The 26252-nt window shown below is 54.7% G+C and overlaps 10 protein-coding genes across 10 annotated transcripts; 3 read left to right on the top strand and 7 right to left on the bottom strand.

The window, feature by feature from the left end:
• Positions 1-3: 3 nt before the first annotated feature.
• On the bottom strand, positions 4-1875 carry BU26DRAFT_541457 (uncharacterized protein; the record flags this gene model as incomplete). The annotated part of the gene is made up of 3 exons (XM_033831598.1): positions 4-1214; positions 1303-1337; positions 1803-1875. The coding sequence occupies 3 exons, from the start codon at positions 1873-1875 to the stop codon at positions 333-335; spliced, it is 990 nt and encodes a 329-aa protein (XP_033682566.1). The 3' UTR covers positions 4-332.
• A 965-nt stretch (positions 1876-2840) lies between these two features.
• On the bottom strand, positions 2841-5560 carry BU26DRAFT_606459 (uncharacterized protein). The gene is made up of 4 exons (XM_033835668.1): positions 5009-5560; positions 4884-4911; positions 4357-4833; positions 2841-4310 (listed from the first exon to the last, which is right to left on the bottom strand). The coding sequence occupies exons 1-4, from the start codon at positions 5440-5442 to the stop codon at positions 3063-3065; spliced, it is 2187 nt and encodes a 728-aa protein (XP_033682567.1). The 5' UTR covers positions 5443-5560; the 3' UTR covers positions 2841-3062.
• Positions 5561-5699: 139 nt separating this feature from the next.
• On the top strand, positions 5700-8148 carry BU26DRAFT_606460 (putative MFS aflatoxin efflux pump). Its single transcript, XM_033835669.1, has 5 exons — positions 5700-6272; positions 6338-6598; positions 6652-6987; positions 7040-7220; positions 7275-8148. Exons 1-5 carry the CDS (start codon positions 6063-6065, stop codon positions 7973-7975), a joined length of 1689 nt encoding a protein of 562 aa, XP_033682568.1. The 5' UTR covers positions 5700-6062; the 3' UTR covers positions 7976-8148.
• Positions 8149-9070: 922 nt separating this feature from the next.
• On the top strand, positions 9071-10015 carry BU26DRAFT_487178 (NAD(P)-binding protein; the record flags this gene model as incomplete). The annotated part of the gene is made up of 1 exon (XM_033825935.1): positions 9071-10015. The coding sequence occupies one exon, from the start codon at positions 9071-9073 to the stop codon at positions 10013-10015; it is 945 nt and encodes a 314-aa protein (XP_033682569.1).
• Positions 9849-12198, bottom strand: BU26DRAFT_520681 (inosine-5'-monophosphate dehydrogenase-like protein). The gene is made up of 3 exons (XM_033829341.1): positions 11935-12198; positions 11577-11885; positions 9849-11380 (listed from the first exon to the last, which is right to left on the bottom strand). Exons 1-3 carry the CDS (start codon positions 12119-12121, stop codon positions 10239-10241), a joined length of 1638 nt encoding a protein of 545 aa, XP_033682570.1. The 5' UTR covers positions 12122-12198; the 3' UTR covers positions 9849-10238.
• A 592-nt stretch (positions 12199-12790) lies between these two features.
• On the top strand, positions 12791-18680 carry BU26DRAFT_487185 (ras GTPase activating protein-like protein). The gene is made up of 3 exons (XM_033825936.1): positions 12791-15818; positions 15871-17292; positions 17341-18680. The coding sequence occupies exons 1-3, from the start codon at positions 13079-13081 to the stop codon at positions 18279-18281; spliced, it is 5103 nt and encodes a 1700-aa protein (XP_033682571.1). The 5' UTR covers positions 12791-13078; the 3' UTR covers positions 18282-18680.
• A 1-nt stretch (position 18681) lies between these two features.
• BU26DRAFT_520684 (uncharacterized protein) lies at positions 18682-20237 on the bottom strand. Its single transcript, XM_033829342.1, has 2 exons — positions 19915-20237; positions 18682-19792 (listed from the first exon to the last, which is right to left on the bottom strand). Exons 1-2 carry the CDS (start codon positions 19986-19988, stop codon positions 18733-18735), a joined length of 1134 nt encoding a protein of 377 aa, XP_033682572.1. The 5' UTR covers positions 19989-20237; the 3' UTR covers positions 18682-18732.
• Positions 20238-20671: 434 nt separating this feature from the next.
• BU26DRAFT_349879 (uncharacterized protein) lies at positions 20672-22346 on the bottom strand. Its single transcript, XM_033822442.1, has 3 exons — positions 22243-22346; positions 21222-22059; positions 20672-21167 (listed from the first exon to the last, which is right to left on the bottom strand). Exons 2-3 carry the CDS (start codon positions 21903-21905, stop codon positions 20730-20732), a joined length of 1122 nt encoding a protein of 373 aa, XP_033682573.1. The 5' UTR covers positions 21906-22059; positions 22243-22346; the 3' UTR covers positions 20672-20729.
• Positions 21843-22802, bottom strand: BU26DRAFT_349882 (uncharacterized protein). The gene is made up of 3 exons (XM_033822443.1): positions 22697-22802; positions 22243-22604; positions 21843-22059 (listed from the first exon to the last, which is right to left on the bottom strand). The coding sequence occupies exons 1-3, from the start codon at positions 22739-22741 to the stop codon at positions 21951-21953; spliced, it is 516 nt and encodes a 171-aa protein (XP_033682574.1). The 5' UTR covers positions 22742-22802; the 3' UTR covers positions 21843-21950.
• Positions 22803-23419: 617 nt separating this feature from the next.
• BU26DRAFT_520686 (uncharacterized protein) lies at positions 23420-24667 on the bottom strand. The gene has a single exon (XM_033829343.1). The coding sequence runs from the start codon at positions 24381-24383 to the stop codon at positions 23745-23747; it is 639 nt and encodes a 212-aa protein (XP_033682575.1). The 5' UTR covers positions 24384-24667; the 3' UTR covers positions 23420-23744.
• Between the last annotated feature and the right edge of the window lie 1585 nt (positions 24668-26252).

Consider the following 26252-nt stretch of genomic DNA (forward strand, 5'->3'; position numbering starts at 1 on the left):
TCTGCTCATTCAAAAAGGGGTATATTGGTTGCTCGTGCGCGAATCAGCTTTCGTGCTTCAACCTCCTCGTACACCCGGCTACCCGCGCGACATAGTAGTCTCCGACACTCGACATCATACTTCCACATGCGCTATACGTCGCTATCGCTATCAAAATGCTGTAAATGCCCAGCCAAGAATCTACCAGCCAGTGTCCCGCCAACTCCAAACCCAGAACTGACCCGAACCAAAAACGCCGCGCTAATCCCGCGCTTGCTACCTAGGTAGTAACAACGAACCAACCCGGTTGTACGATGCAAAAAAAAAAAGAATACCACTATCCAAACGCATGCTCAGCTCCCAAACTGCTCAAACGCACCACTACCCCCGCCGACCTCTCCCTCTCCAGCCTCTACCTCCTCCTTATCCACATCCACAACAGCCAGCGGTCTACGACCAGGTTTCCTGCCCCTCGCCCTCCACTTCTCCTCCTCCAGCTTCTCCTGCTCGCTGCCGCCGAGCTTCCCGACGGGCCGCCACTCCATACTCGCCTGGTCAAAGCGATGCCGCTGGAACTCCGTGTTCACCAGCGCGTCCTCGCCGTACTCCGCGGCCAGCAGCGCCTGGTACGCGTACGGGATGCGCACGGGGACGTGCTCGAAGACGCTGGTGCGCAGGGGGAAGATTTGCGTGGAGAGGTAACGGTGGGTGTCTTTGCAGTAGAGGGATAGTGGGGCGGGGGAGGAGTGGTTCACGCGTAGGGCGGTGATGTCGATGAACAGCCCCGTTGCAGTGTCGATCCAGCGCGCGTCGATGACGTTGTGCGTGTCGCGGACGTCGCCGTTCGTCCAGTGCGGGTTGATTTCTAAGAGGTAGGACTTTGCCTCTCCATCCACCTTTTTTCTGCCTTCCTGCTCTTCCTGCTCTTCCTCTTTGCCGCTACCATCATCCAGCACCGGCACCTCGAGATCCCTAAACGTATGCACAGTCATGTTATAATACTGCGCCAGGAACGCCAGCGACGCCTCGCTGACCTGCACGTCGATGTCAGAGTCCCACGGCATGATGCGCCGGTTCCACCACCAGCCCAGCAGGCTGCCGTGCATGATCCACGTCTCGGCGCCGAGGGCGTGCATGGTGCTGAGGTAGGTTTTCACGAGGGCGCGCAGGTGGGGCTGGCGCTGGGAGGAGGGGAGCGGGGTCGACGCGAAGCGGCCGTCGTAGTGGGCGTCGAACTGGGCTGGGGGTTAGGACTGGGCGAGGTTTTGGGGTGGGGTGGGTGAAGATGGAGGGAGGGGGTTTTAGGGGAGAAGGAGGACTTACGGTGGATTCGTGGAAGTATTTCCTGGGGGGATCGCCTCTTCGTCCGGAACGGTCGCGGGTGTTGTGTGTTAGGCCTTCGAAGCTGGCGAGGGGGACTGAGCGGCGCTGTGGTGGGAGGGCGGATGTGAGGACTGAGAAGGCGAGGAGAAGGATGTCGAATTGGAGGCGCATGATGGCGGTTTTTGGAGAGAAAGGCTGGATGTCACCTCCGGAATCGCAGAGGCATAGTATGATAAAAAGAGACGGTAAGTACGGTGTGGATACTTGATATCAATATAGGACGCGGACGCAGTCCACCGTACGTAAGGCTGATTGACGATATGGAAAACTGGTAGAGGCGAACAACACGAGGGAAATGGGGTATAGAGGTAGACAGACAGCAACAATAAGATATCCGCGAAGGCTATGTATCGCGTGAGCACTCTGGGGGCTATTTGCCCTGTTAAGTAGTGATGCGCACCTCTGCGCAGCCCACTAGCCTAGCGTGCATCTTGACTTACGTAGACCCCTCACTTCTGTCCAGGTCCTCCCAGGGCCCTTCATATCCCCACCCGTCAGACTAATCTTGCCCATCCCTCGTACTGTACAACTCTCTTTCCGATCTCACCAGCGGTTACGGCTACTGCAGCTGGGTTTATTCCCGCGTCGAGGCCGCACACTGGATCCAGAGGGAAGAGGCGGAGGATAACGCAGAAAGGCTGATTGGATCCGAAGTACCTCTGGAGCAAAGCAGAGAGACAAGTGGCGGTGCACCGTGCTCGCCAGCCAGCCAGGCTGAGGCATATTGGGCATGCGTGTGCAGCGAAACGAACCGGGACGGCGGTGATGATAAGCTTGCGTTGTGGAACTGTGGTTCCTGGATGCCAAAATACGCACTGCAGCAAGCCCGCACTTAGCACACCACCCAGCCCTCCCTCCTTTCTGAAGCCTCGCACGAGAGCAATTTCTGTTCGCGGCGAGGATTGCGCACGCGACATGTATTTCGGAAGATCGCGTGTGAGGTTGATTGGGAAGAGGGGAGAGATGACGAGTCCCAGAAAGCTTGGCGCGAGATAAGCATCGCTAAGCTTTTGGCTTGGCGGCTATTCGGCGGTCGTGCCCCTGAATCGAGGACGCATTCGGGCGTTGATGTCTAGCCGGTTTGATGCAAAAGCCCGGAATGTTTACGCGGCCTGGCGTCCCGTTCAACGGATTCGTGGGCGTGGAAACAAAGGGGCGCAGATTCCCTCCGACGTGCTTGGGGGAGAAATGGTACTCGCGTGATAGGTGACGGGTTTGACGACTGTACGGCGGCAAGAAACCCGGCATTCTGGCAGTTCATCGAGCCTGGCCCCATCTTGCGGGCGGCCAACCTATCGTTGGGAGATGCCGTGTCGTGCCCGCATGTGATACCGGCGGGTCCAGACTTAAGAAGACGCACCCGCAATATGGATGCCGCGGCCCGATGCTCATTATACCCGGTATGCGGCCTCCCTATCACCCGGTTGTGCACCGAGAAGACCCAGGATCTGAGATACTGGGCAGAACGAACTAATGAGAACGGTGATGGTACTACGAGATGCAAGTTAGACAGCGTTGAGGCTTTGCACAGCACAAACTGACTTCAAGCTTTATCCCTCGGCGTTGCGTGCGGATATGGTCATGACTGAACGATAACCCCCACGGGTCGCCAGCAGCAGTGACTTTGACCTGTTGATTTGAATCGCGCCTCGGCCTCAATAATCGGGCAATTGTGGAGTCCGCGTCACCGAACGCGGCGTTCACCTATATAAGCCCCAACCCCAGTCCATTGACGGCCAGTTGAACTGATTCATCCCAGGAGTTAACGCAGCCTGTCCGGGCATGTTGGGGTATACCCCAGAGACCGAGGCGGTTTCTGTGAAGCCGTCCTGTCCACCCATACTATATAAAGCGTTGTGATAACCAAAGCCCATCGGCATCATCGGGATTGGCATAGGAAACGCATCGATAGCAGTGTCCACAACATAGGTAGGCTGTTCTGTTCCTGCATGCTGTGCGTTTGGTGCATTTTGCGCCATCTCGGCTCCCTGCTGTCTGATGCTCGCCACAATCCTGGGTAGAGGCGGCAGCTCTCCGGACTGCTTGAACGCTGCTTCAAGAGCCTCCCATGCCTGCAGAACGATCCTGGTGAACATTCTGAAGAGCGGACTGTCGATCCGGAAGAGGGAGCCGAACCGAGCCTCGTAGTTGTCGCTCATGATCTCCCAAGCGGCTTCGGCTTGCTTGCTGACCGGCCGGGTCCTCAGGTCCTGAACGATGTGTATATACGCGGGGAGTGGGAAGTGGAACTGAAGGTGCCAGAGGTATCCTTTCGTAAGAGGTGAGGCCATGACGGTTGTATCACATTCGAGCATGCTGAATGCATGTGACAGGGCAGCGTCGCGCTGCGACTCCGTCTGCTGCGCGGATGAGCTCGGGTACCTCGAATAGTGCTCCACGAGGCGGCATTTTGCTAGGTAAGCTCGCGACGTCCAGATCGTCATGAAGTGGAGGGGGTTCTCTGGGTCACAGAACCTGAGGTATTCTTCCTCTATCTTCTTCTCCAGGGTGGCCAGGTCACCACCCTCTTGCGGCTTCTTAGCAAGGAGCTTCAAAGCCGGGTTGGTAGAGTCGAGATGGAACGGAGAGTTCCGGACAACCTCTGCTAACTCACTGCGCACAACGGCGAAAATGGCTTCGGTAGCTTTCCCATGGACAACTAATGGCGGTTCCTTCATCTCCGGCCGGAGATCAGAATCATTCACATTGAGCGGGATTTTACAGTCCCAGATGGGATTCAGCGTCGGGGCCTTGTGGTCGGGCATCTCGCCAATGCGAGCATCGAATAGCATGAGCGACCACCATAGTCTTCGGCGCATTTCGGCCTCGAGGACTGTGCATCTAGTGTTTGTGGACTCGTTGTCGATGCCCATGCGCTGCGCAATGCGGATCGCCACACCGAGCATGGAGTGGAGAGATCGTGGATCGTTGCCGGAGCGAACCGAGACCTAGGCATCGTTGGCAAGGATCAGCGTATCCCTGCGACAAACTCACCAGATAGAGGTACAAAGCAGTCAAGCAGTCCCGATCATCGGACCGTAAGAAGCCACAATTCGAAAGAGCCTGCTGGCAGCCGAACCGATACTTGGTCAAGAGATCCTCTCTCGGCAAACCGAACATGGCCTGGCAGTCGTCCATGTCAAGACTTAGGATAGCCATGCAATATATGCTGAACATCAGCGCTTCCAGGGCTGGTCTGATGTCCACCATGTTGCCGGCAGCTTCGATGATGCGTCCTTGAAGGCTCGGTGTATGTGTGACCTTGAGCAGCGGATTGACGTTGTCAAGGTATACCTGCCAGAGCCGGAAGATGTGGACTGGTTCGGGATGAAAAGTAGAGAGGTCGACGGCTGTCTTTCGCAGACCAAACAGGAGGTGGTCATCATTATCGAATATTTGGTCAAACGCCTTCTTGTAGTTCTCGCGCGCACCATTGTTCTGGTGATCGTTGTCTATGTTCGGGTCTTTTAACTAGCTTAGATGTCAACAGAGGGTCTCAGTTCCCTGTGAAGTCGTCTCACCCCTTGGCTCATGACGTTGTAGTAGTTTCTGCAGAGAGTTAGTTATATTAAGGCGCCAGTGATAGGTTGAAAGCGCGCCGGGGAGGGTACAAAGAGAAGAGAGAAGCGAAGTAGAAACGACGTACCTAGGCTCATATCCTCTTCCAGACTTGAAATTGGTAGAAGTGGAAGACGAAATCGAGCCTTCAGCTTCCAGCTGTTCATCGTCTGATACATAGCTGCCGGCAGGAGACTCATCCTCTCCACCAACGGGATCCCCATGGAGCTGCTTGAACTGGACATTGTTCTGACGAAGAAGCTCTTCATACTTGCGGAGACGATCCAGAAGCTCTCGTTCCGGGAGCCGGCGTCTTCGCCGACGCACCTGCGTCGCAGGCACACATTGCGTCTGGTGCTTAATGCAGTTTGTGCAGGGAAACTTGCGGTCACACCTGACTTTACGCTGCTGACAGAGCACGCACGAGAGGACTCGCTGTGGCTTCGATGCTTGGGAGAGCGGGGGATGTAAAGACCGAGACGGGTCCGGTTTATTTTGTTCTTGAATGGGTCCCGTTGACATGGCTGTAGGACCAGGATGCAGAACCCTTTGGACGCAATATAACAAGTAAAGATCCAGGGTTCGTAGGCACCGATAGGATGAAATCAGGGAGCCTCCTAAGCTGGGAGATATGGAAGAGGCGAGCGTTGAGGCGTGAAAGATGAGAGTGAGGGGTTGGTCCACCTCCAACTTTCACGTAGCTATCCTAAAACAGCTAGCGCATCTCGGGCTTTTGTAAAGTCCGCCGGGCTCTACTAACGTCCGCAACAACACCACAAGCCCATCTCGCCAACGCTCGGTCGACGGCACCATCCACAATGGCGAGCCGTGTGTCCAACCCCCGGAAAGCACCCGCAAGCCCTTTCTACACCCGGGCTTTGTTAGAACCCGACAAAATGTCTACGTCGTGGCCTAGTCCTTTTCGGTTCGTGGATATATGGGAGCTCGATTTCTTCCTAAATCTCAAGTTCCACTTCACTCTTTCCATTCCGAAGTCAGAGGATCTCTTCGTTCCTAATAAATAAGACACAATTCTTTACCTCAAACCTTTGTTGCCTGTCGCTCACACCAACATTTCTGAACCCGGCTTCCAGGGGTTCGTGATAGGTTCTTCGGGTCGAAGGATATCAACGGCTTTCATCATGGCCATGGCGACTGGACGACCTACGACTTCACAAAGCGGCAATTCGGGTGCGACAGAAAAGGTCTCTCTCGATGTGGCGACTCCGAGCGACTCGAGCAAACTGGGCGACACCTATCAGGAGCAATCGGCCCCAAGGGTTGTGCTCTTGCTGACCTCGGTCCTCCTCAGCATGTTTCTAGTTGGTCTAGATAGGACCATTATTTCAACGGTATGAGCATGACCTCACAAACAGCGCTTAGCGGTGCGAGACCACGGTGGACTAACCCGGGCCAGGCCATACCCCAAATCACGAATGACTTCCACTCCCTTCCTGATGTTGGCTGGTACGGGAGTGCATACACGTTGTCATCCTGCTCGTTTCAACTCCTGCTCGGAAAGCTCTACACGCTCTATGCCGTCAAAGGCGTCTTCCTCGCGAACGTCCTGCTATTCGAACTCGGCTCCGTTGTCTGTGGGGCCGCTTCGAACTCAACCGCCTTCATCGTGGGAAGAGCACTCGCCGGAGTTGGCGCGGCTGGGATCTTTTCAGGATCCGTGAGTTGGCCTTCCGCCACTCATTAATAGTACTGACCGGCCGCGTGCCGCAGATCGTAACTATAGTCTACGCTGTTCCTCTGGAGAAGCGGCCCCAAATACAAGGCCTGTTCGGCGCCCTCTTCGGCATTGCTTCAATTGTCGGTCCCTTGATTGGTGGCGCCTTTACTTCAAAGATATCATGGAGATGGTGCTTTTACATCAATCTGCCTTTCGGAGCGGTGGCAATGGCCGTCATTGCTTTGTGTCTAAAGGTCCCCGACCGAGATACAACCAAGCTCCCTTGGACGAAAAAACTGACACAGCTGGATTTCCTTGGAACCTCGGCTTTGATACCTTGTGTGGTCTGTCTTCTGTTAGCACTCCAGTGGGGTGGCCAGACGTATGCTGTGCGTCACTCGAAGCGCAGTCTTAAAGTTCAGGTTTGCTAACTATCTCCAGTGGAGCAATGGGCGAATCATAGCATTGCTTACTCTTATGGGAGTATTGGGCATTGCTTTTGTTGCCGTTCAGATACTCCTTCCCGGCACTGCCACAATCCCGCCGAGAATCTTCAAGCAGCGCAGCATCGCGGCTGGCTGCTGGGCAACAACATGTATCGGGGCTTCGATGTACATCTATAGTAAGAGCACCGCATTCCCTGATACTTTGGGTACTGTCGGCCGACCTAAAACAGCGTACTTCCTCCCGATCTGGTTCCAATCAATAACCGGATCCTCTGCCGTAGACTCAGGCATCCGACTACTGCCTCTGATGCTATCAATGGTCGCCGCATCTATCTTCGGTGGAATCGCGACTCAGAAGATCGGATACTACACACCATTCGCGATTCTCGGAGCGTTCCTCATGTCCGTCGGCTCAGGACTCCTGACGACCCTCCAAGTCGACACGACCGAAGGCAAGTGGATCGGATACCAAATCCTCTACGGATTCGGCATGGGCCTCGCTTTCCAAGCACCAAATCTCGCCGCGCAAACCGTTCTACCTAAGCAGGATGTGGCGATCGGCTCGGCGCTCATGTTCTTCGGGCAGCTTATCGGGGCAACTGTGTTCATCTCTATTGGGGAGAACGTACTGGATAATCAGCTTCTGAAACGACTTTCTGGCTTGCCTGGGTTTGATCCTAGCCTTGTCACATCGGGCGGCGCCACGTCATTGCTCAGCTCACTGCCTGCGAGCATGCGGGGAACGGTTCTCACGGCTTATAATGAGGCGCTCCGCGTGGTGTTCCAGGTTGGGTTGATCGTGTCGTGTCTTACTATCCTCGGCTCGGTTGCTTTGGAGTGGAAGAGCGTTAAGAAGGAGGCTGCTGCGCAGGCGGAGAACCGCGCCGCGAACGCGAAATCGGGTGGCGCAGAGAAGGAGGCTGGTGTGTAAATATATAAGAAGTAACTGTAGGAGGAGAGACCCACATTGGATAGTTGTTACACGTTGTTTGTTAGACGGGTCGTGCGTTTCTTGTATAAAACCCTAGGATTTCGGTTTCGTTTCTTCGTGTTGTCCTCTCTGCATGGTAAATGTATTATTAGATGTTTTCTACATATCTCTTGTGCTATCTAGAAAGATTATCACACTACCCTCTAAATAGAAGACAAAGAGACCAAATACCTTCATGCCCATCATTCCGAGCGTGAGCTCTGTCAAACTGAGTGGTTCCCAGCTGAACACTCAAGGAGCTCGATCGCGCGAGATATAGATGGCATATGAGTCTCTGAGAAATTGGGATGGCCTTATTTGCGGCGTACGTTACGCATTGCATGCTTCGCGTTTGCGTTCTTAGGAAAACAGCATGGCCGTACCGCACCTCTCCACCTCCAAGCCAACCTCCTATCCCCGACGCTCATGGATATATCCATTCTCTCGTGCGGTTCTACAACCGACCCACCGACGTCAAAAATATCGGAGAATAGATTGGACTTAGCAGGAATGCTATGATGCTCTGTTTACGCCACTTCGTCAACGACTCCCAATTCCAACGCGTCCACCAATCAAATCTCTTCTTAAATAAACCACCCAAACACAGAGCCAATAGCAAGCCCTCTCTAGTCCTCCCACGAATTTCCAAAATACCAAACAACCATCAACCACACCGGCCAAGAACCTACCATTCCTCTGCTCGTATGCACGCTTCGGGCCTAGGCGTACTCTCGGCTCCGGCCCGGATTAGATCAATCTGATTGGACGACCAGGCGTTAACTCCGTCTTCTCCGCAAGGCTGCGGAGATGGCAAGAGGAGAAGTCGTAGGGCCCGAACCAGAACGTTGGGAATGCGTTGGAGGGAAGTGAGGTATAAAATGGGTTCCAAAATGTCGATACCCAGGTATAGAGGAGAGAGCTATTACAGAGCGAGATCGCATCTCCGATACCATACCAGCTTTGTCAACTCCCTTCATATCAACGAAGGCATCTGAGTATCGTATACCATCTTCTCTTCTCCAGACTCATCTACAACAACCAAACAACCTGGCCAAAATGTCCGGAGGAAAGCACCTCCTCGTCGTCTTCGGCGCCACCGGCAACCAAGGCGGCTCGGTCGCCCACGCCGTCCTCTCCTCCCCGGACCTCTCCCAGCGCTACTCCGTGCGCGCCATAACACGCAACCCCAACACGCCCGCAGCGCAAGCCCTCGCCTCCGCAGGCGCAGAAGTCGTCCGCGCGGACATGGACGACCCGTCCACGCTCCCCGGCGCCCTGAAAAACGCATCCTTCATCTTCGCCGTAACCAACACGCACTACGGCCGCGACACGAAAGCCATCGAGACGGCGCAGGCCCAAGCGCTGTGTTCCGAGGCGCTGAGGCAGGGCGCGCAGTACATAATCTGGAGCTCGATGTCGCACCCGGTCGAGATCTCGGGCGGGAAGCTGAAGCGGGTGGAGCACTTCGACGTCAAGGCGGAGATCGAGACGTATATCCGCGGATTGCCGGTGAAGAGCGCGTTCTTTGCGCCGGCGGGGTTTTTCCAGAACTACTACACGAGTCAGAAACCGAGACCTTCGACTGCTAATGACGGGACGTATGTCCTGGCTAGCCTGTGCCGTGGTGATACTGTCCTGCCTCAGCTCGATATTACGGACACGGGCGCCTGGGTGTCTGCTATCCTCGCTGAGCCGGAGAAGTACGAGGGGAAGTTCTTCGCTGCGGCTGAGGGTCTGTACACTATGGATGAAGTGGCCGCCACCATGTCGAAGGTCTCTGGCAAGACGGTCAAGTTCCAGCATGTTCCAGATGAGGTGTTCAAGGGATTTCTGCCGGAGGGGTACAGGGAGCAGCTTTTCGAAATGTACCTGCTGTTCAGGGATTATGGGTACTATGGCGAGAACATGAAGGAGCAGGTTGAGTGGGCGAAGGCCCAGGCGAGAGGTAAGCTGACTAACTTGGAAGAGTTCTTGAGGAAGACGGAGTTTAAGCTAGAGTAGGTGGGTTGCCGTAGTAAACGGCAAGCTCCTGCGGTATTGCAGGGTTTCTTGAATAGAGAGCGGAGGGGCATGGAGAAGTTGGAGAGAATCTGAGCGAAGATAGTAAACATGGTATCATTGCTTTTCTGCCATACCAAATCCATAAGCCATCAATCACCTGCATCAATAAAAATAGACCAAGTCTCACCAAACGCCGCTCCAGATGCATGCATGGGGGGTATGTCTAAGAGTAGAGCTTCTTGTCGAAGCTGTGAAGGCCATGGACGTTACCTTCAGCCTGTGCACTCGCGGTTCTTAGCTCAAACCGAACCGTGCCGTTGCGCACACCCTCCTGGAATTCCCTCACGCTCTTCACACCAATGTCCTGGAGCGAGTGCTGGACACCTGCCATCAGGTAGGGCACAAACTTGGTAATGGAACCGCGGTCGCGGACGGATCCTGAAACACCTTGAGCAACCAAGACGCGGTCACCCTCCGAGAAGTAACGCGCAGTACCGGCATTGCTCGCTTTTGCGTTCTTGCTCCCAACTCCGGCCTTCTTGTCTTCCATGGCATCAATAGAGCCCATGCCACGATAAGCCTTGACAAGCTGACCATCATGACTGACAAAGTACTCGCCTGGGGATTCGGTCGTACCAGCGAGCAGACCACCCATCATGACAGTAGAAGCGCCGAGAGCGAGACCCTTTACGATATGGCCAACGTTCTGGATGCCACCATCGGCAATGCAAGGTACGCCGAATCGCCTGGCAAACTGAGCGATGTTGAAGACTGAGGTGGCCTGCGGTCGGCCAACAGCCATGACCTCCTGGGTAATGCAAGCACTTCCGCTTCCCATACCAATACGCAAGCCATCAACGCCCGCGGCGATCAGAGCAGCAGCCTGCTCTCGGGTGACGACGTTTCCGCCAATTACGTCGAGACCGGGGTACTTCTCCTTGACATACTTGATCATGTCGATCTGATACAAGCTGTTACCCTGGCTGCTGTCGAGCACCACAATGTCAAGGCCTGCCTCAACAAGCTTCTGGAGTCGAATCTTATCCTCCGGACGAGTGCCAATAGCTGCAGCGGAGATGAGCTGCTTTGAGTGTGGAAGCTTGGAAGCGAGCGGGTAGTGGAGGTTCTTCATCAAATCGGAACGCGAGAGCAGCGCAATGAGGTTAAAGTTCTCGTCCACAATCGGAAGCTTGCCCTTCTTGGACTTGCTGAGGATGTCGTTAGCCTCCCTCAAGTCAATGCCCTGACGGGCAGTGACCAGGTCGGTAGACATAACGGCGGTCACCGGGTCGTTCAAGTTGGCATGAAACTGGACATCGCGCGGGGTAATGATACCGACGAGCTTAGAGCGCAGGGTGCCGTCCTCTGTACATATCTCGTCAGCAACTGGGTGGCGCTATGCACTTTAAGGGAAAGGCGGCGAAAATTTGCATCAGACAGAAATCTCCATAATTCCACACCACGGCGGAACCGTTGCGGATGAACGAAAGTTAAAAGGGCAAAGATTGATCATCATAATAAAGGCCGGCACAAAGCCCAATTCGTGAAGGGGATAACTGACCTGTGACTGGGAACCCTCCAAAGCCCCACTTCTCCTTCAGCGCCTTTGCCTCTGCGACCGTGGTCGTCGGCGAGATGACGACCGGGTCGAGAATGAAGCCGTTCTCAAATCGCTTGACCTTGCGCACCATCTCCGCCTGCTCCTCCATAGAGCAGTTGTGGTGGATGATACCCAAGCCACCCAGAAGCGCAATGTGGATGGCCATGCTATGTTCCGTCACTGTGTCCATGGGCGACGAGACGAAAGGAGTCTTGAGGGTAATTCTCTTTGTGACGGGTGTATCGAGTGTGACTTCTGAAGCGGGGAAGCCTAGGTGCAGCGTGTTAGAGCGGTCGTGTCTACATAGAGAGGAACGCACCAATGTAGCCAGGAAGCATCAGGAAGTCATTGTATGTCAGACCACCGTTAACCTTAGAGTCAATGAGCGTCTTCACATCTATCCCATCGCGCTCGGGGTACTCGTTCTTGAGTACCTCGAGGGCTTTGGAAAAGTCTAGGCCGTCCGCGGATCCATTGGTCATAGCGTCGCCGTTAAGGATAGGCATGATCAGAAAGACTTCTCGAGGAACAGAGAAGTGATAGAAAAGGCTTGACTAACGAAATAGACCGCAGTTCGTGGTGGAACTATGGCCGGGAAAAAGAGGCGGGCTTTTCCCAAGAGCAGAAGAGTTCGACGAGCGCGAAACTTTTTGTGTGGGGGAAATGTGGCCTGTGCGTTCGGTCACGTGTACTAGCGCGTTTTCTCGTCAGTCTCGAGTCTAGCTAGATGGAGCTTGGTCGCAAATAGCCCTGGAGCGCTTTGGGATGTCGGGGCCACGACTTTTCTTCGGTTCCTAGTATTGTTCGAATGATGTCCCGCTGAAGACAGAGAGTGCATCTAGCACGCGTTACACTTCGACCGCGTCGCGTCAACGAGCTGAGCTGAGCCGCCAAACCAGAACCTGAAGCACATTGTTGTCCTTGCTAGTTGCGCGAATCGCCGGGGTCACAGGAACATTTGGGCGAACAGAGCATTCGTCAAGCGGGAAGCAAGAATTGGGTCCTCACTGGCCCTGTTTGGCGCTGGCCCGGCGTGTGACGTGAGGCGGGAGAGGTTTTCGTGGCGGGGAAGATGGCTGTTGAGGCGTAACCAAGGGCAACCACCAAACACCCCGGTCGCGGTAAACAAGTCCTGCCATAGCCGAGCACCTCCAATTCCAGCCTCCACGCCGCCGCGACTCCAAGCTACTATCCCAATCCCACATTCCTCATTACTTTCTTTGGTCACGCAGTCGCTCTGCGCCGGCCTGGTCAAATTCGACCCTTTTGACGGATCCTTTTGCGAGTCCGTTGGGGCTCGTTTCGCAGGCAGGCGCCTCCGTCCGACTTGTAATATCGCGGTCTCGAGAACGGCCTCTTGAGCCTCAAGGAAGCACCGCAATCCGACGTTTCCACCCGCAAGCTGTGCGACGTATGCCTCGCCGATTTATACGCAACATCTGCTGTCGACATATGCGCTCGCCATGAGCTACTCCTACGCCCCGCGCACACGACTCGGCCACCAGGCGACTTCGCCCTCACCGCTGCGCCAGACATCCACAGCATCTAATGGCTCGTCGACGTATTCGAGCAACTCGAACCGATACACACCCAGCCGGTCAAGCACATTCTCAAGCGATGCATCGAACGGCTATCCTCCGGTGACCACGGGGCACCGCCGAGGTCTGAGCGAGGCGACGGCGCTCTCACAACCACGCACAGAGAGCTACTTTGGCTCCGAAGATACTGACCCGGGCAGTGCATATGCAAGTATGCGCAAGGCTCTGCGTCCGCTCCCACAGGTGCCGCAGAGCTCGCCGGTGCCCGAACCGCCTGCTCGTCCGACGAACAGTCCTACGAACAGTCCGACACGGACACACACACGATCGCAGAGCGTCGACCCTGCTCGATACAACTCTTTCGATGGCTCCGTTTCTCCGCCCGCAAAACCGCGCCCTCTCTCTATGGCCATTTCCCGCTCCGACTCGATCCGCGCACCTGCCCGTGACCACTCCTCTCGACCCCACAACGCGACCCATCTCGAGCGACCAGACCTGCAAAAGCTCGGAAAGTCCGCAACAGGTCATCTCCGGACGCTGTCCAAGTTTGCCGAGACAGCTTCAGAGGAAGACTTCACAATCAAATCGCCCGAGCAGGAAGTGGTTGGTCTACACGGGCGGAGAAGGTTGCAGCGCACCGACTCAGCGCGAGGGAAGAAGACAGCTTCAAGTTGGGCGAGCAGGAATTGGATGGACCAGCAGAGGCAATTCCTGCAGGCGTACGAATACCTGTGTCACATTGGAGAGGCAAAGGAGTGGATAGAAGACATCATCCACAAAGACATTCCGCCCGTCGTGGAGCTTGAAGAAGCATTAAGAGACGGGGTGACTCTGGCCGAGGTGGTTCAGGCGATACAAGGACGACCACTGCGGATATTCCGGGACCCAAAGCTGCAATGGCGGCATTCCAACAACTACGCCCATTTGTTCAAGTTCCTGGCCGACGTAGAACTTCCCGACCTCTTCCGATTCGAGCTTGTCGACTTATACGAGAAGAAGAACATACCCAAGGTCATCTACTGCATTCACGCGCTCTCATGGCTCCTGTTCCGCAAGGGCATGGTCGATTTCCGTATCGGGAACCTTGTAGGCAAGCTACAATTCGAAGATCACGAGCTGGAAGCCATGCAGAAAGGGCTCGATAAGGCTGGGGTTAGCATGCCCAACTTCTCTGGCATGTCAGCCAAGTTTGCTGTCGAGCCAGAGCCCGAGCCGGTGGAATCGGAAGAAGATCGCATCGACCGCGAACTCGCCGAGAACGAAGCCATCATTGCCGATCTCCAGGCACAGATTCGGGGTGCCCTGCTGCGGATGCGGCTCGGAAACATGATGCAATTTCTCTGGGATAGGGAAGAACTCATCGTTGACCTTCAGTCGCGCATCCGAGGCGACTGGGCGAGGCAAATCGCCTACTATCGCATGGACATGCGACGATTCGCAATCCATCTCCAGAGCGCCGCTCGCGGCTTCCTAATACGGTCGAGATTACGGGGCGAGGAGGAATACTGGCGCGACAAACAATCCCAGGTCCTGATGGTGCAGAATCTATTCAGGGGACGCAAAGCCCGGACGCAAGTTCAGTACACCAAGTCTAGAATGCAACGTCACGAGAACGGTATCCGACAATTCCAGGCCGCCATTCGGGGAGCCTTAGAACGATTGCGGGTCTCCGAGCGATACGAACAGACACGCGATGTGGAACCCGCCGTATTGCACATCCAGTCCATGATCCGTGGAGCCCTCATCCGACACCAGATCGACCGGGAATATGCAGAACTGAAGGAGAATGAAGCCGAGATCTCCCAGGTTCAAGCCGTATCGCGAGCAACGCTCGTGCGTCAGTCGCTGCGAGCTGACCAGGAGAACCTTCGCCAACACGAGTCCATCATCACACTCCTGCAGGCCGCTGCCAGGGGCGCGATAGAACGAAAGAAGAATGCCGAAATGCAAGAGAAGCTGGTACGTACCGATGTTAATTGGTCCGACTTCCAATCTACGGTTCGAGGCAACTCCTTGAGAAACTCCCTCAGGCAATTGCAGGAAGCGCTCCAAGCCGAGGCGCCTCAAATCACTGATCTCCAGGCTGTTGCAAGAGGAGGCCAGCTTCGTTCTGAGGTTGCGGATATCCTCGCGCAATTGAATGATCAGGAACCTCTCATTACTTCTATTCAGTCTTACATGCGCGGATTCATGTCGCGCCAGAGGCACTTCTCTGATCTCAAGGCTCTACAGGCACAAACACCCACCATTCTGGACCTGCAAGCAGCGTGTCGGGGCTACATGCAACGGCAGCGCACGTACGAGCTCCTATGTGAGCTAAACATCCAGGAGCCTGAGATCGTTCAACTCCAGGCGCTCGCACGGGCAATGGTCCTGCGATTAGAGATCGGCGCCCTTCTGGCCCTGGTTGAGGAGCACGATGTAATGATCGTCGAGCTGCAAGCGCTCGCTCGTGGCATGATGATCAGGAGGAAGTTCGCCGAGAAAAAGAAGTATTACAAGGAGAACATGGAGAAGGTCATCAAGCTCCAGAGCTTTGTTCGCGGGCGTCAGCAGGGCGAGGCGTACAAGAGCTTGACCAGCGGCAAGAATCCTCCTGTCTCAACCGTCAAGAACTTTGTGCATCTGCTCAACGATAGCGACATCGACTTCGATGAAGAGATTGGTAAGTCGTCCCACTTTGTACTATTGGGAGTCTTTGCTAATACAGAGCACAGAATTCGAGCGCCTCCGGAAAACGGTGGTTCAACACGTCCGCCAGAACGAGCTTGCAGAGCAGTATATTGACCAGCTGGACATCAAGATCGCACTACTGGTCAAGAACAAGATCACCCTCGATGAAGTCGTGAAGCACCAGAAGCACTTCGGTGGTCATGTGGGAACACTCCTCAGCAGCAAGGACATCTCCTCTAAGGACCCCTTCGACCTTAAGGCACTGAACAAGAACTCTCGACGGAAGCTTGAGCACTACCAGGAGCTCTTTTTTATTCTTCAGACTCAGCCACAGTACATGGCGCGACTCTTCAAGCGTCTCAGGGAGCAGGGCCTCGCTGACAAAGATACTAAGCGCATCGAACAGCTGACGATGAGCTTGTTTGGCCTTGCTCAGAAGCGAAGGGAAGAGTACTATCTCCTGAAGCTTATGGCTCGATCGCTGAAAGAAGAGGTGGATGGCTGTGGGGCCCTCCAAGAGTACATCCGCGGCAACTTCTTCTGGACGAAACTCTTCAACAGCTACGTGCGATCTCCTAAGGACCGGAAGTTCTTGAAGGATCTTTTTGGTCCGTTGATCAAGGAGAATATCGTCGAGAATGAACACCTTGACCTAGAAAGCGATCCGATGCAGATATACCGGTCGGCAATCAATAACGAGGAGCTGCGAACGGGCCAGCGGAGTCGGCGCGACCCCAACGTCACCCGAGACCAAGCGATCAAAGACCCTGAGACGCGAGAGACGTTCATCCATCACCTTCAGGATCTCCGAGATATCGCTGATCAGTTCTTCTCGATCACCGAAGAAGTGCTTCACAGAATGCCTTACGGCGTCCGGTATCTCGCTCAGCAGATGTTTGAGGAACTACGACAAAAGTTCCCCTATGAAGCCCAAGAACAGCTTCTCCAAATTGCCGGACATTGGGTATGGAAATCCTACATGCAACCTGCGCTGCTTCACCCCCAACACTGGGGTGTTGTTGACCGTGGCCTATCGCCACTCATGAACCGGAATCTCGGCGAGGTTGCCAAAGTCCTCGGTCAAGTGGCCGCTGGCCGGTTATTTGGCGGAGAGAATGTGTACTTGCAGCCCCTGAATAGCTACATCACTGAAGCTATTGATCGGCTGCAGGACATCTGGTCTAACATGATCAATGTTCGTGACGCCGAGGCGCAGTTCGAGATCGATGAGTTCAACGATCTGTTTGCCCGCACGAAGCCAACGCTCTACATCAAGCTCGCCGATATCTTCGCAATCCACGGCCTCGTCGTCGACGACCTCCCGATCCTCTGCCCCTGTCAGGACGATCCTCTTCGAGAAGTCATTCGTGAGCTCGGAAGTGCAAAGAACAACGAGAGCGAGCTGTTGCACGTCAGCTCTACCGAGATCACGTTGACTCTCAATCCCAAGTTCCACGAGCAAGAAGGTAAGTAATGTCGGTCTATATGATCCCACCAGTCACTAACTTCTCCAGATCCCGACGCAGCAGTCAAAGCTCTCTTCATGGAGACCAAGCGCTACATCCTCTACATCATCCGCATCCAACAAGGCGCCAACCTCACAGAAATCATGTGCAAACCTGTCACCCCCGAAGACGAAGACCGCTGGGATGCGCTCGTGCGCGAAGAACTCGCCGCCCATAACAAAGACCGCTCGCGCAAGCTGCGCTCCTCCGCCGCGTCTACCTACACCACCGACATGACCTCTACCACTCTCCTCGACATGGACTACCCAACCCTGAAACGCTATGCCTTGGAGAACATCCTCACTCTTCAGCGCGCCGGCCGCATCTCGCCACATAACCACTACCAGGACCTGCTCAACGCCATCGCTGTCGATATCCGCACCAAGCACCGGCGGCGCATCCAGCGCACTAAGGAACTCGAGGGCGTGCGCGCTACCCTCACTGCGCTAGACGACAAAGCGCATTTCCTGGATTCGCAGCTGAAGTCTTACAATGACTACATCGAGCAAGCGATGGTAACGCTGCAAAACAAGCGCGGGAAGAAGAAGTTCCTCCTCCCCTTCACCCGCCAGTACAACCACATGCGCGAGCTCCAGCGTTCCGGCCGCGAATACCGCTTTGGCAGCTTCAAATACTCGGCGCGCAATCTCGCCGAAAAAGGTATCCTGGTCTCCTGGCAGGGCTACCCCGAGCGCCAATGGGATCGCCTGGACGTCACCATTAGCTCTAACACCGTCGGCGTGTTCGAGATCCAGGGCAGCCAGGGTTCCATGATGATCCCTGGTGCGTTCGCAGAAGTACCCCTCGATGGACTCCTGCAGGCGCAGTTCGATAACCATCAGTTTATGAACCTGTTCGGGGATGCGTCCAAGGGGGCCGAGGGCGCCGCGAGGGTTAATGTGAACTTGTTTTTGCACTTAATTTTTAAGAAGTTTTATCGGGATGAGTAGGGGCATCTGGGTCATCAGGCGAATCGGGTACAAGCCTAGGAAATGGGTTGGTGGTGTTGATGGCTTGGATGGCGAGGGGTGGGGTGAATATACCTTCGTTTTCACTTGCATAGGGTGGCCGCGGTATTGGTGTCGGTGTCGGTGTTGCGGTTCCGTTTCTGGTTTCTTCGTCGTTTCATGGTGCGAATATGTCATGTTGTTCATGACGGCTTCTCTTCTTTTGCGGGCACGATTCATATGATAGGGTGGCTTTCGCGCTTGCACTTGCGCTGGAGCATGAGCATGTTAGAAGAGTACAGTATCTACACAGATGCAACGAATAGTCCATGATGTAATGGGGTAGTACAGCCAAGAGTAAGTAAAAAAAGAATGAAAGGCAATGCAAATGCAACTATCTCTATCCAAATCCCCACCTTCTATCGCCCGTGAGTCTAACTAAACACATGTCTATCTACAGCTTCCCCGCCCCCTTCCCCAGCACATCCTCCCTCCTCCTGACATCCACATCCCGCGGCCCCTCGCCCTTAAACCGCGTCGTAACAACCCACTCTCTAATCCCGCTCCTCCGCCCATACCCCAGCTCCTCGACCTCCTTCCCGGGGTAATCCAGCCGCAACACCGCCGTATACCGATCCACACCCTGTCCTACCCCGTCCTGCTCCCGCTCGCCATACTGCCCCTTCCCCAGCACCACGGGGCTGATACACGCCTCTGCGAACGACACCTCCGGCTTGCCGTCATACATCCTCGGCTTCCGCAGGAAATCCATCAGCCGCTCCCTCTCCTGCGCTAGTTCTGCGGTGGAAGGGATGGGCGAGCTGGGCGATGTCACCGTCGGCGAGAGATACGGCGCGAGCAGCAACGTGAGGAAGAACTGCGGCGGGAACAGGATGATGCGGTTCGACCGCGCGAGGTCGATCCACTTATTCGGCGGCAGGAAGCGCGCGGCCGTGTGCTCGATGCCGCCGTCAGGCGTGGGGTTCGGGATTACAATCTCATCCTCCTCTGCGAGGCCGGAGCCGGGCGGCGTAGAAGCGGGAGCCGCGTGTTTCGTCGGCGACACGGACCCCAGCGGCAGGAAGTACAGGTACATCTGCGTGCTGAAGCGCTTGGCCACGTTGGGCGGCGTGATCCAGCGCGTGAAGGGCAGCAGGCTCGCGGTGTCGGGCTCCGCGCCCCATTTGGCGAGGAGCTCGGCGAACTTCGTTGTCCCCGCGTGCACGGCTTTTCTGCCTTCTTCGCGCTCCGAGTCGCTTATCTCGGTGAAGAAGGAGCCGGTTTTTTTGCTCTTCGCCAGCAGGATCCCGCTTTCTTCGAAGGTCTCGCGGATTGCGGCCATGCGGTAGGCGGGGCCGTCGGAGTGTCTGCCCGGGTGGTCGGGAGGCGGGATCTCGCCATCGTGTGTGGAGGAGAGGGCGCCGCCGGGGAAGACGTGCGCGGAGGCGAAGGAGGAGCTTGTGCGGACGCGGTGGAGGAGGAGGATTTGGTTTTGGGGCGATATGAGGAGGACGCTGGGGTACGGCGGTGGGTTAGCCCTTGATCAGATAGATAGGAAGAAAGGGGACGGTGTATTGGTGGTTTCGCGAAGGAAGAGGCATAGAGGGTAGGGAAGTGGAGGGGGGGAAGTACATGCCTTGAGGAAGGGCGCGGGATTGCTGGCGTCTTTGGCGGCTTTTTGAGCGGCTGGTGGTCTGCGGGCGAACTCATGCTCCTTCTTTGTGTCCTGTCCACAGCGGTCTCTCTTTCGAATCGCTTCCCAATCGTGCGTGTGTGAAGCTGTTTGCGGGAAGCTTGGGTTCGGCTGGACGCGGTCGAGAAATGAGGACGTCTCGCAATGGAGACTCTGAATTGGATCGATTTAAGGAGGCAGAAAGGACGGGACAGGACGGGACCTGGCATAGTAAGCCCGTATAAGAGGGTGCGGTGCGGGATGTCGGCACGTCATGGCTGTGGTTGGGGAGCGATGGTGGTTTGCGCGGGGAGGACTAGAAAGATGCCGAGGTTGGATGAGCTCATCCCGATCGGTGACACGGTGCGCGAGAGTCGAGGAACATTTTCATCGCGAAGCTTTCTATGCGATAAGGTAGATCTCGAAACGTAAATGATTTTATGATTTTGAATTTAATACGAAAGGTTCCCATTTCACTTGGTCAAACATGGTCGACTCCACCCGCATAACCTTATACGACGGCCCATGGCGCCGTTCTATCTGCTCACTGTCCTCTCCGTATTCCTTATTCGAGGTGTTTTTTTTTGGGTGGTCCCATACTTTCGAGCGAACCGACTTAGATGCCTGCTGGTTTAGCTGTCGGATTGAAATAGGACGGCCCTAGCGGCGGCCAACACCACGAGCAGAGGTTGTGTCCCAAAGAGCTCATCCGGTACCCGGTCGCTGTTTGTCAAGCAGCTCGCGATTCCCCTTTGATATGCCACGGCTTCAGAAACCGCCTAGTCGTCGTGAAAGCGACCAGGAAGCCGTGGCATGAAGAAACAAGGTTCGCACCACCAGTTGAAATGCCAGTCCATGATTCCAGCGTAATCCTTCTCATACCGCAAGATGTAGGACGGTACAGGAACACCAATAGCAGCCGTTCTTCCTAGGATGTCTTTTTGCTCTCTCCTAATGAAGCAGTGCCTGGACGTGTAATCGGTGAAGCCCTGCACCTCTCCTTGTAGACTCAAGCGCCTATCCTGGCCGATGACCAACGCTTCAAGTGACGGATTGGGCGAGAGGAGGGATGAAAAGTCGAACAGATTATTCGCGAGGCGCTGCAGCTTGTAGGTCATGTCTTTTTTGGAGACGTGGATGTTTCCTTCATGAAGTGGCTCTCCGAAGCCTTGGCGCAGGTGGAGTATCTTGAGCTGGGGCAGATCAGCCAGCGCACCCTGAATATTGTTAGTGGATTTTGGGTAGAGGGCTTTGGTGCATAGGGAAAGTACCATGAATAGGGTGAGGTCGTCGGGCTCGTCGAGGCTCCCGTCTATGAGTTCAATACCCAGTTGCTCTAAATGCGGACATGACGAGCAGAGAGTTTTCAACTCTTGGTGTGTCAAAGTATCCGAAGATGGAAACCGCCGCAGATCCTCAGAAGCGCTACAGTGGAGAGAGAGTACACGGAGGCTCTGGCCAAGCTTGGAGATCTTCGCAAAGAGGGGCGCTCGGAGTTGCTCATGTCCTGGACCGGCACTCCATTCCAGACACAAGCTCTCGAGTTTGGAACATGATGAGAGAATTTTGTCTAAAGGCTGGTCGATGTCTTCCTCTTCCTCAAGGAAACGGAGGGCCACGGCGAAATGCTTCAAGTTCAGCTCTGTCCCTTTGAGGGTCTCAGCCACCGCGCGGAGGAAGACGTTCGTTTCCTCGCACCTCCACAGGGTGAGTTCAGTGAGCAAGGAAATGCCCAACATATTCAACAACGGCTTTGTAAGTTCCGGAAGGACAAAGTGAGATAACGAGAGCGATCTCAGCTGGTCGAGTTGGGCAGACTTCTGATCCATAGATTGCAGTGCAACCTCCAAGGATGGACCTGAGTCGTGGTATCGCGAATTCGCAAGGCTCAGGCGTTCGAGCCCAGGCAACTGAAACACTCTTTGATACGTCAGGACGGCTGACCCTCTACTCATTTTAGGAATGTAGAGATCAACGGTCCGCAGGTTGGTGAAATTTTCCTAGACGTAGGAATACCCGAATGTGACATGTATATACTGCAAGGATTGTGACTGATACTCATCGATCTTTCCCATGAGTGTGGCGTCCAGCGACTTAATGGACTGGAACCTGGGAAGTATTAGCATTTCTATGGTACACTCCGGTCGAATGTCCGACCGCATGGTGCTAGCCCGGCGGGGATCGAGAACAGCTTCGCAGAGAAATTCCGAGTGAAAGGTTGACGAAAGAGAAGCAATCATATAGCACTAGATGACAAATATGGCGAGGAATAACAAAGGGTATGGACCATACCGAAATGTATGCAGGCAATTCCGTGGAAGAACATGTAGTATCAGGCCTACTTTCGTCGACATCTCGGGCGAAATTACTCTATTCGTAGCTTCGTCTTGGGGAGGTCCTGGCGGCTGATCGAAGTTCAGGCGGTTAGGTTGCAAGGAGTCCGCCTCGGGAGGGAGTGCGTCATCCAGCAGAGTAAGGCATCTTGTGTCCTTTAGATGCGCTCCACCCCCGGCTGTCATGCATCTGAAGAACCTCGGTACGTCGTCATAGGTAGCGAGATCAATGGTGATCTTCTTGTACAGTCGCGGCGTGGTAAGGGCGCGGAGGTGGCGGCATGTTAAGCAGAGCGCTTTAAGGTGAGAGGGAAGCTTGATCTATGAGCGTTGGTGTTAATTTATGCTTCAATCAATGTGCCCTGTGGTAGTCCAAGAATCCAGCGGCACTGAGCGGGGCGATTGGAACTCACATGGTCAAGGATGAGCAACTGGATGTCGGATGGAAGGCTCAACATGTTAAATCAGAAGAGCAAGCTTGCTCTAGCCGATATATAGGGCGAGGGCGCGGACTGTGGATGTCGAGGTTGGGAAGCTGCCCCGCCCGCGGAGTCCCACTAAAAAAGACACTACTGGCCGGAAGCGGTAGGGCCGGATCTCCACGGCCTCCTCAGCGGCCGCATGCTCTCCCTTCCCTTTCTCCTATTTGTCGACGACTTCAATTCAGAGCTTACAATTACTGCCACAGCGTGGATTTTGCAAGAAATACCCGCGCAAGGATTACGCTTTGCCGTAGCATGCGGAAACAGATCATGTCATGTGACTGCAAGATATCGTTTGTCGCTCAGACGAAACGCAGCTCAATCAGATGCAAGATAATCCAGGGAAAGAATGGAGAGCAGATTCTCTCCTCCTAACCGTTGATGTACCAATCACGAGAATACTAACAAACAGGAAGTGATGTACGACTTGCCTCGTCACCATCACATCTTCACCCGACACCCAACTCATCTGACCTTCGTTTTCCTCAACTCATTTCTGGTTCCCTGTCCCTCTAGCTCCCTCCCTGTCACACTTCGCTTCTTCCATTCTCGCTCTTGTGCTGCCCATTTCAATCACGGGACGAGCCCATCACCCTAGCGAGCATTCTTCTCGGCAATGGAATTTCACGTAGATGTCTTCTTTCGGAGTACGAGCTATCGACAAGGAAGGCGGATATATTATAAATGCCCCCAACACCACCGCTACAAATTACAGGGACACACCACTCGCTTCGTATTACGCCATTTCCATGCACAGAGCCCAACATTGATCGAAGAAAAATCATACTGTAGATTCGAAAGCCGGATATTACGGAATTGGTACGTGGAACAAAAAAAGGAGGAAGGAACTACCAACGTCGCGTCTCTTAACCCCAACTCGACAACTCCAGAACACCAGCCCTGATCCACATCCAGTCTTATCAACAGTGCGAGCCCCTCATAAGTCGTTTCACTTGTTATCTTACTCCCCACAATCATATCATATCCACATGGTCTCGAGACTGACACCAAGCACCCAGGAGCAGGTGGTCGAGACCATGTACTTCGCCTCTTCCTCGTCCATCCCGTTCGTCTGCTCGGTGCCATTCCATTTGATCCCCACAATCTTGCCAGCTCCTTCTCCTTTCAAGTCGATCACGACGAACAGCTCCGCAATCTTCAGCCCTGTCCAGCTGCGGTGGAAGTGCACCTTCAGTTTGCCGGATTGATCGGGTCCCTCGGAGTAAATGAACCACTTGTCCTCCATTTCCTGAGGGCAGAAACCCATGACCAACCGGTACACTTGTTCGGGGGTCAGGAAGACATTCCATGAGACCGTGCGAATTTGCGACGACGGGGGGAATGGCGTTGTGCGCATGTCGGCTGCGACGACTCGCTTTGCGTTTACTTTCGTTTCCGGATGCTTTCTTGGGACTTCGACCCGCTGGAGGTGCGCAATAACAGGCCTATTCGGCTTCTGCTTCGCGGGCTCGGTCCGACGCCTCTGGAGCTTGTGGACGACCTCGACTTTCTCAGGCACTGGCGGCCTGTGCTCCCGTTCCCTCTCCCGTCTCGAAAGCCGTCTCCATATCGAAGTACTTCGCTTCACCAAGCTTTGCGGTTGCTCCAAAGCCAACATCTTGTACCACAAACTCAAAGTCCAACGCAAACACCACCAAAGAAGAAGATTCGAAGAAGATTCGAGGAAGATCAGCGAGCAACTCCTCGTTGAGGTGGGCGGTCACGCAAAGTCATTAGTGAGCTCAGCCGCATGCGCAGCGATGCTATTTCGAGCGTTCCAATAAAGCCCGCCAAGGTCCGTCTGGCGAGTGGAGGCCCGTAGACCAGGAACAGCTCCTAGACACGCGAATGGCACGTCGCGTGCCCGCTGATGCCATGCTCCTAAGGATTGCGACAGGCTGGGGTTCCGAGGGTGCTGAGGTCGTGGAGGGGCTCGTAAAACGTCACCATTGGCGACTGGATCGGAGCAGGCTTTGCACGGGCCTGCGACCGCGTCTTTGGGAATTGCGAAAGGCACCACAACACGAATATTTTGCTTCTGAAACGCTTCATCCGCAGCAGCAATGTTTCCTTCGGTGACCAGAGCCATGATTGAAGAGTCCTTCGCATACCGAAGCTCAACAGCAACAGGCGGGCTGCCACGTCCCCCGCCTCGACCGCTGACGACGAACCAGACCCTTGAACTCACCGTCGATCACCGCGGTGCAGAGAACCTTGTCCGCCTGTGCGTCGGCCCCATACGAACTCCGAAGCTCGTGAACACCACGGCAGTTCATCGAGATCTCTTGCTGATCCTTATCGTGCGAATATCAACAGTCGTTTCAGGTCCGCATCCGCATCCACTTCATTGGAGGCATGTGGAACGCGGATGTGATGGCTGACTGCGCCATACATGTCGCTGCAGCTTATCCCGCTCGGCAGAGGCCAAGGCGAGATCTCCCATGGTTCTGGATCCGTGCCGCTGTCACCTATCTTATCAACTCTCCGATGCCGGTCCGATACGTATGCACGTCACGAATCACGCGTGAGCTCAACACCTGCACCTTCGCTGTCCTCTGCCGTTGACCTATATACATCTCACTAGATATCGCGCAGCCTCAAGAGGTTCAGAAGTCCACGTAAAGAGCTAATAGCCGGCTTTGTCCTCTCTCTCTCTTCCAGGGATCCTTGAAGGCTTCTCTTGTGATTCTCGAAATTCCATTAATCCTGGATTACTCAATTTCCTTTCCCATTGTGCTCGTCACCATCACCGCCACCACTCGCTGCTGCCATCTGCAATAGACTTCCCTACGCGTTCTTCGCTGCACGGTAAGATGGCGCTGAATATTGCTCATATCTCGCTGTTTGATCTTTCCGACATCCACACAAGGGCCCGACATACGCTTGTCGTTGACGTTATTTTTGTTTCTTTCTTCTAGTATGGAAAAGCGTCCTAGGCTTACGCCATGCCCAGCACTCATCTCGTTTTTCACAGAGAGGCATGCAGGGCTCCGACCCTCGATATAATTCCCATCGAGCGTATCCATGTCATTCCAGTGTCAGGAGAGACTTGAAGAAGAGAGGCGGACAACAAGCGAAGTATATATATATACTCGCTTTCAAGAAACAGGAATTGTGACGACTAAGCGGTTCCATGATCTTTGCGCCCCTACCACTCATGTCCATGATGCCTTCCCAATGCCAACGCACACATATCATGTCTTGCTATCGGGTTTTTGACAAACGCTAGCGGAGCCAGAACACCGGAGCCATGAGACCGTACCGGGGGGAACTTAGGAAGAGAGCATCGCAAGGTGTTCATTGTGATTTTAGTCCGTACTGACGGTGTGTAGTAGATTTTCATCGGCGAATGGAGTAAGCAAAGTAGAGAGGTAAGTTCATGAGTAGAATATGCTAACGCATTTTGTTTCTCAGACTCTGCCTCGAAGCGCACGTCCTCATGTTGAGCCGGGAATTTGTCTTTTTTACAGTTTCGCTCGGGAAGACA

The sequence above is a fragment of the Trematosphaeria pertusa genome, assembly GCF_010094035.1.
Source record: "Trematosphaeria pertusa strain CBS 122368 unplaced genomic scaffold BU26scaffold_9, whole genome shotgun sequence".
Taxonomy (NCBI): domain Eukaryota; kingdom Fungi; phylum Ascomycota; class Dothideomycetes; order Pleosporales; family Trematosphaeriaceae; genus Trematosphaeria; species Trematosphaeria pertusa.